This window comes from Emydura macquarii, unplaced genomic scaffold, assembly GCF_026122565.2.
Source record: "Emydura macquarii macquarii isolate MOO-44397 ecotype Brisbane River unplaced genomic scaffold, CSIRO-AGI_Emac_v2 contig_2636, whole genome shotgun sequence".
In the NCBI taxonomy this organism is placed as follows: Eukaryota; Metazoa; Chordata; order Testudines; family Chelidae; genus Emydura; species Emydura macquarii.
In genome coordinates, this window is record NW_027132773.1 from 19,487,227 (window position 1) to 19,500,316 (window position 13,090).

General features: G+C 40.4%; 1 protein-coding gene across 3 annotated transcripts in view; it reads left to right on the forward strand.

The window, feature by feature from the left end:
• MET (MET proto-oncogene, receptor tyrosine kinase) overlaps nt 1-13,090 on the forward strand; it is a 114,915-nt gene that overhangs the window by 63,900 nt on the left and 37,925 nt on the right. For all 3 annotated transcript variants that reach the window (XM_067564245.1, XM_067564246.1, XM_067564247.1), the window contains exons 6-10: nt 1,771-1,931; nt 3,185-3,287; nt 3,529-3,665; nt 6,050-6,214; nt 7,188-7,287. In XM_067564245.1, the coding sequence (XP_067420346.1) occupies nt 1,771-1,931; nt 3,185-3,287; nt 3,529-3,665; nt 6,050-6,214; nt 7,188-7,287 (666 nt within the window). The remainder of the gene's footprint in view (nt 1-1,770; nt 1,932-3,184; nt 3,288-3,528; nt 3,666-6,049; nt 6,215-7,187; nt 7,288-13,090) is intronic.

Below are 13,090 nucleotides of genomic sequence, written 5' to 3' on the forward strand. Positions count from 1 at the left end.
CTTTTGCAGGATGTAATGGCTAGATTTGTTCTCTCTTGATTCATGTGATCCCCCAGCATACACTATATGGCTGATGTCACACCCTACCTTTGAGGAGTAAGGCCATTTGAGAGGGGATAGGTGAGTCCCTTAGCTTACAATATTGCATAGTTTTGTAAAGATTGCTTTTAATTTCCTTATTTGATAGCTGACTGGCTACAAATAGGGATAGTCAAATGCTACGGAGCTGTGCATTATTGTTCAGACAATGGGATTTACCTGACCCCTATAAAACAATTTTGTTCTCCAGTAGGGCTCCAAAAGGCAGAGTGCATGATATGAAGTTACTTAGAACAGGGGGCAGTGAATGATCCAAAGTCATTCTCAAATTTGAGGACCTAGAAACAGAACACAAATAAGGAAAAGGTAAATTTTGGGAACTGCTGAACACAAACCCCTTATTTGGGGTTTTTTATGGGCTAGTGCTCTATATACCATAGACGGTGTAATACGGGCTGTAGTATAATGTGCTAAGTGGCTATGTGTGCATCTCTGCTTTGCTCTAACTCCATTCCCCCAACCCTTGGATTGGTGCCCTGCGCTTTGCTCAATCACAACTTGATCCAACTTGATGAAAAGATTCCCACCGACTTCAATGAGCTTCTTCTGGTTTTTGCTGAGAGTAGTAAATGTCACTGTATAGAATATATGGTATAATTCTTGTGAAGTATTTCTCAACAACTTTTTACCTACTGTTTCATTTGTGAGTTTTTTCATGTATAGCTACTAGGAGAGTTTAAAGGAAATGAGCCTGTCTTACTGGATTTCCAGATGAAATAATAGCCGCACAGTTCTTAAGCAGTTTTCTTTTAGCTTAAGAGTGCAAAAGCAGAGCTTATGAAAGACACAACTGTATTGGAGTTTAAGAGCAAATTTCCTATCATTAGAGCATTAAGCCAAAGACATTTAAGTACTTGATCACAAGTGTAAGTTAAATCTTATGTTCCCTGTTGATTATCTGGTAGTGACTGGAATGTGCAAACTAAGGCAGTATTGTTAAAAGCCCACACCAACCCTAAGCCTATGTCTTTTAGACTTTTATTGGCAGTCTTTGCTGAATACCTTAGCTGAGATTTGTACAACTTCTATAGTGTTCCTACATTTTTCCCACCATTGTTCTATTTTACAGCACAATTTACAATATACTGAAAAAAAGCATTTCCTTTCTAGATTGTCAGTACGTTGCTGAGAGGTAGTTTATTTTTAACTCGGAATTAGAAGTAACCAAATGCAACAGATTTTAGTCAAAGAATAGTAGAAGTCTTATTAACTTTATAACTGCCAAGGCAACATCTGATTAAAATGTCATTGAAGCTGCACCACTGTGCATACCTGCCCTTTCATCAAGCTAACCAAAAAAATTACATGGTCATTTTTGGACTGTTTTGTATTCAGCATTCAGCTTGTAATAAAATACATCCATTGTATGTCTAACATACTAGAAATAGGATGTAAAAGGCAAGATCAGGATGATTAAAAATGCACAGCTTGTTCAATGCTCCTAAACGCTATCCCTCAAAGCGTTCTAGCAAAGGTATTATTATTTATTGCTGCTGTCTGAGGAAGCTCATAATGTGATGAATGAAAGGTGAAGAACAATTAAGATAAATGATAGAATACAGTCTACTAGAAGATATGCTTCTATAAAACTATTCTTTTCCTTTGCACATTTTGCAAAATCCATCTGAAGTTCTAGCAAAATTGATACAACAGTATATTTTTTTCTTATAGATTCTCCCAAGCAGCGCTCCATTAGAAGGCGGAACAAGACTTACAGTGTGTGGCTGGGACTTTGGATTCAGCAAAAATAATAGATTCGACTTAAAAAATACAGCAGTTCTCATAGGAGGAAAGCCTTGTGCTCTGGAAATAAAAGTTAGCAACAAAAACAAGTAAGATGCCCTCCAAAGTAAATCCGATATAGTCTTCACTTGTTGGATTGTAGCCCTCCAGTAGCATCTGGACATCCTCCAGTTCTCAGGTTCAGACCAAACAATAGTACAGAAACAATATCATCCTTAGTTGACAATCTCCTCAGGAAAGGGGAATCCATTGAGGACCTCCATGTTGGAGGTTTGATATCCTAGCTAATGCTGATCATTCTTTCAGTAGTCTTTACTACAATTGGCCATGAGCTGCTCTTCCACATTTGTGGGACCTGGCAAAGGTGAAAGGTCTTAGGAAAGTTCTGCTTGTTCCTGTTAGTGAGATCCAATCAGATGGTAACAGGTAACTGCTCTTCATCCCTAAGATGCTTTAGTCAAGGTCCACAGGGCTCGGTTTTGTCATCTCTTTCTTTTAAATTTGTGACGCAGCTGGGGAGATGTCAATCATCAGTGGTCTGATGACTCTCAGGTGTGCATCTTCTCCGCCTCAGACACTAACAAAACTGTTTCTGTATTTTCCTGATGTCTGGCAGAGGAACCAGGATGAAAGGCTTGAGCTCACTATGGATAAGACAGAGGTGATGTTGGCTGGCATCTTGAGGAACTGGCAAATTCTATGAATATTCTCTTTCAGCTGATGGCATCTGCCAATGTATTGATAAAGCAATCTGCCATCTCAGGGTCTTGCTAGATACATCATTATCCATCTAGTCCCAGATAGCAACAGTGGCTATAGACATCACTCTTTCTATCTTAAACTGGGCAAAGGACTGTGCTCTTTCCTTTCTAATAGAAATGTCACTGCTATGTCATGATAACTCTCCTGAATAGTTTATCATGGCAAATAAAACAATTTAAGGAAAGGAAATGGACCAAAGATATCTATAATTCATTGATACATATTGTCATCACATTCCAGTTTATTTTTTCAGTAAGGTTTAAGTTAAAACAAGAAGCCAATAGTTGTACATCTTTGCTGTCTGACAAAATGCAGATATAAAGGGAAATTATATATATATATACACCACCCTAACTTTCCCTGGCTAAATACAAACACTATAGTGATGTGTGACTTAATATGATACTAAAGAACAACAGCTCATTAGATTGTTATTTCTAAAGTGTCCATCGCTCAGATGGATTTGTGATTTTTGTTTAGTATGGATGTTGTATTATTATGAGTTGATGTGACTCATTTTCATACAAAATAGTCAATCCGGGGAAAAAATAAAAACCATCTTAATCTTTATTTTTCAAAGGCTGGAATGCACTGTTGCTGCTGCAAAGAACTCCAGTTTTAATATAACCAGCAGTGTTTCAAGTGAACATGGCATATCTCCCTTCAATACCTTCTCCTATGTGGTAAGCACTATAATTCAAATTTTAGTGCTAAAATTAATTAAATTATTCATTAAGACTGAAAACAAGATACTGGACTAGATGGATCATGGATCTGATCCAGCATGGCGATTCCTATATTCCTATTTGCTTCACTGTGGCCTCATTAAAGTGCTATGAATATTATGATTGTATATCTTAATATACTTTTTAAAAGATATTAAAGCACAATTTAACAGGCAAATTATTGTTTTTACCCCTTCAGAATCCTGTAATAACAAGTTTCTCTCCCACGTATGGTCCCAAGTCTGGTGGAACGTTATTAACTTTATCAGGGAAATACTTGAAAAGTGGAAAATCCAGAGAGATTCATGTTGGTGGGAAACCATGCACCTTAAAAAGGTATTATAATCACAAGAGTGTGTTTGCTTTTTATTGTGAACTGGATTTGATTAAATGTTTTGGACATACAAAGTAAATGAACCTGTCCCCTCAATATGTAGAAGTGGCGCTGTAGTACATGTGCAGAGTATCTGAATGTGCTAGTTTTCACTTCTGGTGTAGTCTCTGTTCCTCACAGGTCAGTAGAAGACACACCCCTTCTGTAATGCATACATTTGGTACAGCCTGAGAAGTAGAAAGGTAATGACAAGTTGTGATGACAGTTCCTGACTAGCTAAGAATTGCTTCTCCACACCCCCGCCAACCCATTTGTTCCTCTGGTCCATCTGTTATATCTTGTCTTTAAGATTGAAAGAGCTTTGAGGTATTTTCCATATGTTTGTACAGCACCTAGAACAATGGGGTCCTGACCTGGTTGAGGCCTCTAACGCCTCTCCCCCTCGCCAAGTCTTAATGTCCAGGCTCCAGCCCAAGCTTGAATGTTTACAAAGTCTCTCCCGCCCCTCACCAGGTCTCAGTTGACCTGGGCTATGAGACCGGCTGCTGCAGGTTTGGTTTTGCTGTGTCGACATAACCCTAAATGCTATCTCGGTATAAACATTAAATAGCAATAGCTATAGGTTTTGTGCAGAGAAATGTTGTGAAGTTGCTGGCTATTTTGCTAATCTACAATAGTAATATTTATATTATTGTAGTGCTTAACCCCACTCATGGACCAGGACAAGGACCCTATTGTGCTAGGTGCTGTACAAACACAGACGTTGCATTTATTGTTACATACATTGTGCCCAGCCCTATCCTTGGTTAAATGGGTGTGATGTATACTTAAGTTAATGGAAGTTTTTCCCATTTGCTTTAGGGCAGAATAAGTCTAAATTTTGAGTTTTTCACATGGTTACGGAGAAACCTAAAGGCAAAATGTCTCACTTGTGGGATGCATGAGGGAGCCAATGGTCTGTGAGTTAAAGTACAGGAATTAGAGTCAGGAGGGCTGTATTTCATTCCTGGCTCTGACACAGATTTATGTTCTTGACCAAGTCTTTTGAGGTCTCTGCAATTCACATTTCCCAGTCCATAAAATGGAGATACTTATTTATCTTGCAGGGAAAAAATTGGATATAAGGTGCAAAGTATTGTATCATATATATACAATATATATATTTTAAGCTATGAAACTTGCTCATGCAAAATGATGGAATAAATTCTTTGCAAATGTGACTGCTGGTTTTGTGTAAAACCCTTCAAAATAATAAAAATATTGTTGCCCATTGAGAGCCTGTTTCAATTTGTTAAGGCCAGGAGTTTGATTCTCCTTGCACGCATACTTGTTTTACACCAGTGTAACTCCAATGACTAGTTAAATTACTCCTGAGTTACATTGTGTAAGCAAAAGTGATGAGCCTTCCATCCACTGGTCTCCCAAACTACTAAACACATAAAGGCACAAGTTGACTCTCACCTCCTCCCAAGACAGCCGACAAACTCAGACAGACTTCACTGCAGCTAAATCCCCACCATAATACCATATGGTCTTTTGTCCTTATTTCTTTCAGTATTTACTTTTGTTCATTCTTTCTTCACCTTTTGAAAGGTCCTGTGCTGGGTGACAAACAATCATCTTAGGCCACTTCCACATGTACAGTATTAGGTGACTTTCAAAGCCTACTCAGTAAAATCCCTTTGCCTCATTATTAAAGGCCATGGGCCAAATCCTCAACTGATGTAAATCAGCATAGCTCCATCAGCTTCAGTGGAGCTAAACCCTTTACTACAGCTAAAGATCTGGCCTGGAATGGCCAAATATAGTAAAACCTGCCTTAAGGACCACCTCGAAAGAGAACCATCTGTCACCAACGACTACTTGCAGGGGCCATGGAACACCACCACTCTCTGGTGGGCAGACCTTTGAAGAGAGACCACTTCTTGCAAGAGATCACTTTTGCTAATTCCCATGAGTGGTCGCTGTTTGCAGGTTTTAATGTATATGCAAGGTAGTTGGAATAGAAGGCTTAAATTGCTGACATTCTCCAAGACCAAAATCCCAGTTTAACTTCACAGAGCCAGTTTTTGGATGGCCAGGATCATTGTAGAGATTGTACAATGTCAGTCTCTTCTCATCAGAGCACGACTGGGCAGACAAGGAAACCTCATTTTAAAGACTGTTTAGCATAAAAGACATTATTGTCTCATCCTCATCTCATGTTTACTTTTGAAACACTGATCCTTCAGTGTGACCTCAGTGGCAATGTGGATCCTGGTGGCAATTTGTGCTAGTGGATCCTCCTGCAAGATCAGGGCTAATTTAGGATTGTGTTTTAAACAGATTGCATGTTTTGTGATTATTACAAGGCAAGTTCCCTTATTCTTCTGTATTTTCCTTTCAGTGTCTCTGATAGCACTGTAGAGTGTTACACACCTGCACAAAGAACTCCATCGGCATATGCTGTTACAATGAAGATTGACTTAGCTACTCGAGAAGCCAAGGGTCATTTTACTTATAGGGAGGACCCTACTGTTTTTAAAATTCATCCAGCCAAATCTTTTCTTAGGTGAGTAAAAGTGTCACATAGACATAGGAAAGTAATGAATGAGAGAATAACACCACAGGGCAAAAATCTATCAAGAGAAATTGGATTTTTTATCTCTAGCTGTCATGCCAGTTGCTTCTATTATGGTCTGGTTGCAGAGTACAGATCATTTCCTTTCAAAGGTGAAGGGGAGAGTTGTTCTGACAATTTTTTAACAAGATTTAACTTCACTGCTGCTGAGTGTACCTTCAATATCCAGTTGAGCTACACCTACTGTACTGCCAAATCCAGCTACTATGTTCAGACGTTCCATTGCTTACAATGGTAAATAATGTCAACATGACAACTCAGTAGGGTGCAAAGAAGTAAAGGGATTCTAAGACTGCACAATTCATACATACATATGTAATATATATATATATGTATTCTAACAATTAATACAATTTTGTGTGTGCATATATAGATATATATATTTGTTTGCAGACAGATGGTTTGTGTTCAAGATAGATAATAAGATATATATATATATATATATAGATATATATAGATATAGATATAGATATATCTTGAACACAAACCATCTGTCTGCAAACAAATCAGCAGTGAAAAGGACAGCCTTTTTTAAGCAATGCTTTGAAAGCAGTGTGTGAAATACGCTAGCAAATACTTAGGACTTTTTTCAGTCTTCCTTTAAAATGCACATTTCCTTTTTGTGTTCTGGTGTATCAGAAATTAAATACATTTATTCCGTTTTTTAAGTTATTTTTCTTTTTTCTCTTTTGTTCCTGTTTGGTTTTTTTATATTGAGTGTGAAAGAAACTTAATTCCCAGAAATAAATATCACTACTATAAGCTATATTTCTGCTTGTATTTTCTATTCAGTTTGTACGTCTTTAATTTTGTTTCCATACAGCAATTTGATGTAAAATATGTTTGATTATATTAATTTTTCTAGAAAATACAATTGTAATGATTAATTTTTAATTTTTACCAGTGGTGGGAGCACAATCACAGCTCATGGAATCAACTTGAATTCAGTGTGTTTTCCTCAGATGGTGATCACTGTACCTAAACGAGGAAAGAACTTCACTGTGGTGAGTCAGCCTCCTGGATGATTAAATATCATGTCATCATCATAACCTGAATGGCTGTTCTCTTTGGTCTTCCTGGCTTGTTTGTATCTTGTACCTTGTGGGCTTGATTCTGCCCCCCCACTGGAGTCAACAGGAGTGTCACAAGGGATTTGGTCTTTGTGAATTGAACTGGGTCCCAGTGCTCATGTGTCAGAGCAGGGGAGCCCAATCCATCTAATTCAAGGCGGCTGGGCTGCAGACAGGCCTATAAAGGGCTGGCAGAGGGCAGGAAATGGAATGTGGAAGAGAATGGGTGGGACAGGCAGTGCCGGGGGAAGGGAAGCCAAGCAGAGTGGAACTAATTTCTGTGGTGGGTCCCTGGAGGAAGGGGTCAGGTGCTCAGGGAAGCAGCCGTGGGTCTACTGCCCCAGAAAGGGAGCAGAGGACACTCAAATTGGGAAGCAGCCAGGAGAAGAAGGGCCAGAGACCAATGGCCCTGAAGCCTGGGAGGAAAAGGAGTGAGTTAAGACTCTGTTTTCTATTACTGTATTTGTTGGGTTGGAAAATGAAGCTTGCTAGAGAAGACTGGGTGTGGCAGTAAGTGTTTTTGGAAGCTAGGGAGAAGCCCTTCCTTGTTACAGGGAGTTTTTCCATTGACTCTGTTGGGAACAGGATCAGACGCCGATTTCATTATCTGCATAATTTTGATTGATTCCGCTACATGCAACAAAGCTCAATGATCATTTGAAAATTAGATATTTTTGGTATCTATTTAGCACTAATAATAATAATACCTTATAAAGGATGCCCTAGGGGAGTTTCGCAATTTGAGAGCGATAAAATAGTGCAAAGTAAATAATTAACGACATTATAGGGACAGATTATGCTCTTATTCAAACCAACTGCCAAATTGCCTTTGATTTTAATGGTGTGGGACTGGACTTGTGCTTGAGACATGAGTGATGATTCAACCCAAGTTAAATTGCAAAGCGCAGTTCAAAAAAGCAGACTTCAAGATAAGCACAAATAAGAAATCACATCACACTCTTTTTTACATTTTAATTAAATCATTGTTGAAGAATAAAACGTTGGAGTGTTTGGCTTCGGTAAGGAATCCAAATGTGGTTTCTAACTAATGTAATTACTAATATGCAGTAGACCGGCACATGGATTCATGATCGCGATATTCTTAGCCAGTCACAATACTACTAAACCTGGCCTCTAATGTTGTGAATGCAATTTGCACCCACAAATAACTGCACCTTCAATTCACTGTGGATGCACAATCGCAGGTCCAATTATTTGTAGGTACAAAATTGCACCTGTAAAGTTAAAGATCAGTGCTGAAATTAGCTCCTTCATCATATGCTGTGTCAAAGGTTTGGGGTTTCTTTCCTTCAAAGTGAAGTAATACCATTCACATTCCTTTCAGAATTCCTCCATTTCAGGGCCTGATCTTAAATACCTTGCATAGTCAAAATTCCTATTGCTTTCAGTGAGAATTTGGGGTGTGCTAGGAATTCAGGATCGGTCCCTAGTTTAGCTTTTTATGACCATGTAGATGAAACATATAATCAAATTCTACTCTTCAAAATGAGTGAGATGAATAGGATGTCTTTAGAGAGATGCCTCCCTGGTTTTAACCTGCCTTTGAAAAATAAAGGGGACAAGGATAATCACAATTATTCTTTTTGTTCATTGTCATTTGGTGGTTTTTGTTTTTTATTTATTTGTATAGACTCATAGGGTGTGTGTAACGCTTTGTTGACACAAGTTCTTATGAAGGAGAAGGTCTATCCCCCTACCCTGCAAATAGCTGTGTCCCCTAAAATTGTGGATCTTTTCAGATTTGTGTCGATCTAGAGATCCACTGGAGTCCAAAGGCATCCATGCAGAGGTCCTATCCCTCTGTATTGGCTCTGGAGCTCCTTGGGTTTCTATGCTTCTGTGCCAGCCTGCCTCCTGTTGAATTTCACTGCCAGTCACTCCACCACCAGTCTCTGCCCCCAGATTATTCTTCAAGGCAGGTTCCACATTGCAAAGAGAGAGGGGGGCAGTTAATATTGACCTGGTCAGCACTAACCTGCAGGGATTGGTGGTGCAGAGTGGGCTTGGCTGCGAACTCCCTATCCCATATTGTGAACTTTGAGCCCTAAAATATGAGGAACACCCACAGAGGAGCTACTATAGAGAGGAGGAGGAGATATTACTCTTCCTTCCATATCCCTCAACTAGGATCCAGAGCATCCCGGTGGCCTGTATGTATGTGATATAGAGCCAAAGCCCCATGATGGGGAATGTGTGTGTGAACAAGTAGATTTCCCCTATGGGAGCTGCAGGAGGTGCTGGGCACCGTGAAGCAGTAGAGAACACAGCAATTAGCCAGCTTTAGAGAAAGTTTGCTCTACTCTGCCTGTTCTCCTTAGAGCTCGTCAAAAAAATCAGTGAAATAATTCTCCATCAGAAAATGCAGTTTCCTCAAAATCAAAATGTTTCACGACAAAATTTTTTACAGGAATCATTTAGACTTTCTCGTTTTATTTTGAGGTCAAAACATTTCATTTCAACTTTATCATTTGATTTGTCATTTAGACTTCAATATAATAAATTGTTCATTTTAATATATATTGTATTTACTATTTTATCTTAAATATTATAACTGCTCGACATTATCACAATAAGAGAAAAATGTTTTGTTTTAACAAAATAATTTAGTATTATTGAAACGAAACATTCTGATCTTTCAAAATTGATTTTTTTCAGAATTTCAGTTCTGTGATGTTGAAATTTTGACCCTTCATAGAATCATAGAAGATTGGGGTTGGAAGGGACCTGAAAAGGTCATCTAGTCCAACCCCCTGCTCAAAGCAGGACCAACCTTAATTAAATCATCCCAGCCAGGGCTTACTCAAGCAGCGCCTTAAAAACCTCTAAGGACAGAGATTCCACCACCTCCTTCAATAACCCATTCCGGTGCTTCACCATCTTCCTAATGAAAAATGTTTTTCCTAATAACTAATCTAGACCTCCCCCACTGCAACTTGAGACCATTTCTCCTAGTTCTGTCATCTCTGAGAACAGCCTAGCTCCATCCTATTTTGAACCCCCCCCTTCAGGTAGTTGAAAGATGCTATCAAACCCCCTCCCCCCATCTTCTCTTCTGCAGACTAAATAAGCCCAGTTCCCTCAGCCTCTCATAAGTCATGTGCCCCAGCCCCCTAATCATTTTTGTTGCCCTCCGCTGGATTCTCTCCAATTTGTCCATATCCTTTCTGTAATGGAGGGTGCAAAACTGGACACAATACTTCAGATGTGGCCTCACCAGGGCCCAGGCAGGCTGGCTAACCTAGTGAGGAGGGCTTTAAAATACGTTTGCCAGGGGACGGGGACCTTAGACCAGAGGTAAGTGGGACACCAGGAGAAAGTGCAAGGAGGAGTGGACAACAGGGGAGGCTTCCTGATGTGCACTGAGAAAGTAGGGCAATCAGCTAGTTATCTTAGGTGCCTGTACACGAATGCAAGAATCCTGGGAAACAAGCAGGAGGAATTAGAAGTCCTGGCACAGTGAAGGAACTATGATGTGATTGGAATAACTGAGACTTGGGGGGGTAATTCACACAACTGGAGCACTGTCATGGATGGGTATAAACTGTTCAGGAAGGACAGGCAGGGGAGAAAAGGGGGAGGAGTTGCACTGTATGTAAGAGAGCAATATGATTACTCAGAGCTCCAGTATGAAACTGGAGAAAAGCCTGTTGAGAGTCTCTGGGTCAAGTTTAGAGGTGGGAGCAACAAGGTGATGTAATCTGTGGGCATCTGTTATAGACCACCAGACCAGGAGGATGAGGTAGATGGTGCTTTCTTCAGACAACTAGTGAAAGTTTTCAGATCACAGGACCTGGTTCTCCTGGGGGACTTCAACCACCCTGACATTTGCTGGGAGAGCAATACAGCAGAGCACAGACAATCCAGGAAGTTTTTGAAGAGTGTTGCAGACAACTTCCTGTTGCAAGTGCTGGAGGAACCTACTAGGGGCCATGCTTCTCTTGACCTGCTTCTCACAAAGCAGAATTGGTAGGGGAAGTAGAGGTAGGTGGTAACCTGAGCAGCAGTGATCATGAGATGGTTGAGTTCAGGATCCTGACAAAAGGAAGAAAGGAGAACAGCAGGATATGGATCCTGGACTTCAGAAAAGCAGACTTTGACTCCCCTTCAGGGAGCTGATGTGCAGGATCCCCTGGGAGGTTAACATGAGGGGGAAAGGAGTCCAAGAGAGCTGTCTTTATTTTAAAGAAACCTTATTGAGGGTGCACTGCAGGAACAAACCACACCAATGCGCAGAAAGAATAGCAAATATGGCAGACAACCATCTTGGCTTAACAAAGAAGTCTTCGGTGAGCTTAAACACAAAAAGGAAGCTTACAAGAAGTGGATGCTTGGACAGGTGACTTAGGAAGGAGTATAAAAATACTGATCGAGCATGCAGGAATGAAATCAGGAAGTCACAATTGGCATTACAACTAGCAAGGAACGTGAAGGGTAACAAGAAGGGTTTCTGTAGGTATGTTAGTAACAAGAAGAAGGTCAGGAAAAGTGTGGGCCCCTTACAGAATGGGGGAGACAACCTGGTGACAGATGATGTGGAAAAAGCTGAAGTACTTTTTTTGCCTCATGTCTTCACAGACAAGGTCAGCTCCCAGACTACTGCACTGGGCAGCACAGAATGGGGAGGAGGTGAGCAGCCCTCAGTGCTAAAAGAACAGGTTCAGGACTATTTAGAAAAGCTAGACATGCACAAGTCCTTGGGGCCAGATGCAATGCATCCGAGAGTGCTGAGGGAGTTGGCTGATGTGATTGCAGAGCAATTAGCCATTATCTTTGAAAACTCGTGGCAATTGGGGGAGGTCCCAGATGATTGGAAAAAGGCAAATATAGTGCCCATCTTCAAAAAAATGGGAAGAAGGAGGATCCAGAGAACTACAGACTTGTCAGCCTGATCTCAGTCCCCAGAAATATCATGGAGCAGGTCCTCAAGGAATCCATTTTGAGACACTTGGAAGAGAGGAAGGTGATCAGGAACAGTCAGCATGGATTCACCAAGGGCAAGTCATGTCTGACCAACCTGATTGCCTTGTATGATAAGATGACTGACTCTGTGGATGTGGAGAAAGCAGTGGATGTGATATACCTTGACTTTAGCAAAGCTTTTGATATGGTCTCCCACAGTATTCTTATCAGCAAGTTAAAGAAGTATGAGTTGGATGAATGGACTATAAGATGGGTAGAAAGCTGACTAGATCATCAGGCTGAACGGGTAGTGATCAATGGCTGGATGTCTAGTTGGCAGCCAGTAACAAGCAGAGTGCCCCAGGGGTCAGTGCTGGGGCCGGTTTTGTTCAACATCTTCATTAATGATCTGGAGGATCGGGTGGATTGCACCCTCAGCAAGTTTGCAGATGACACTAAGCTGGGGGAGTGGTAGATACCAGATTTTACTGTAAAGATGTGGCCCACCCTCATCCCCATCCATTGATTTGGACATATATTCATACTCTTAACTTCTTCTATAAAGAAATGTCCCAAGATGTCTGAGGTTGTACTTAGATTTTTAGACAAAGCCGCCTCTACCTCGACAGCCTCTAAGATATAGTCAGTTGTCTCATCTATGATCCAGTATGGATTTTTCCTGCTATCACATCAGGTATTTTGTGACTTTGGCACTGTAACAGCATAAAATCATCTCTTTTCTTATTATGATTATTTCATTTCAAGCCTTTACAAAACTGGTCCCACAATATCTAGCCCCTTACATCGGGTAGCCTTG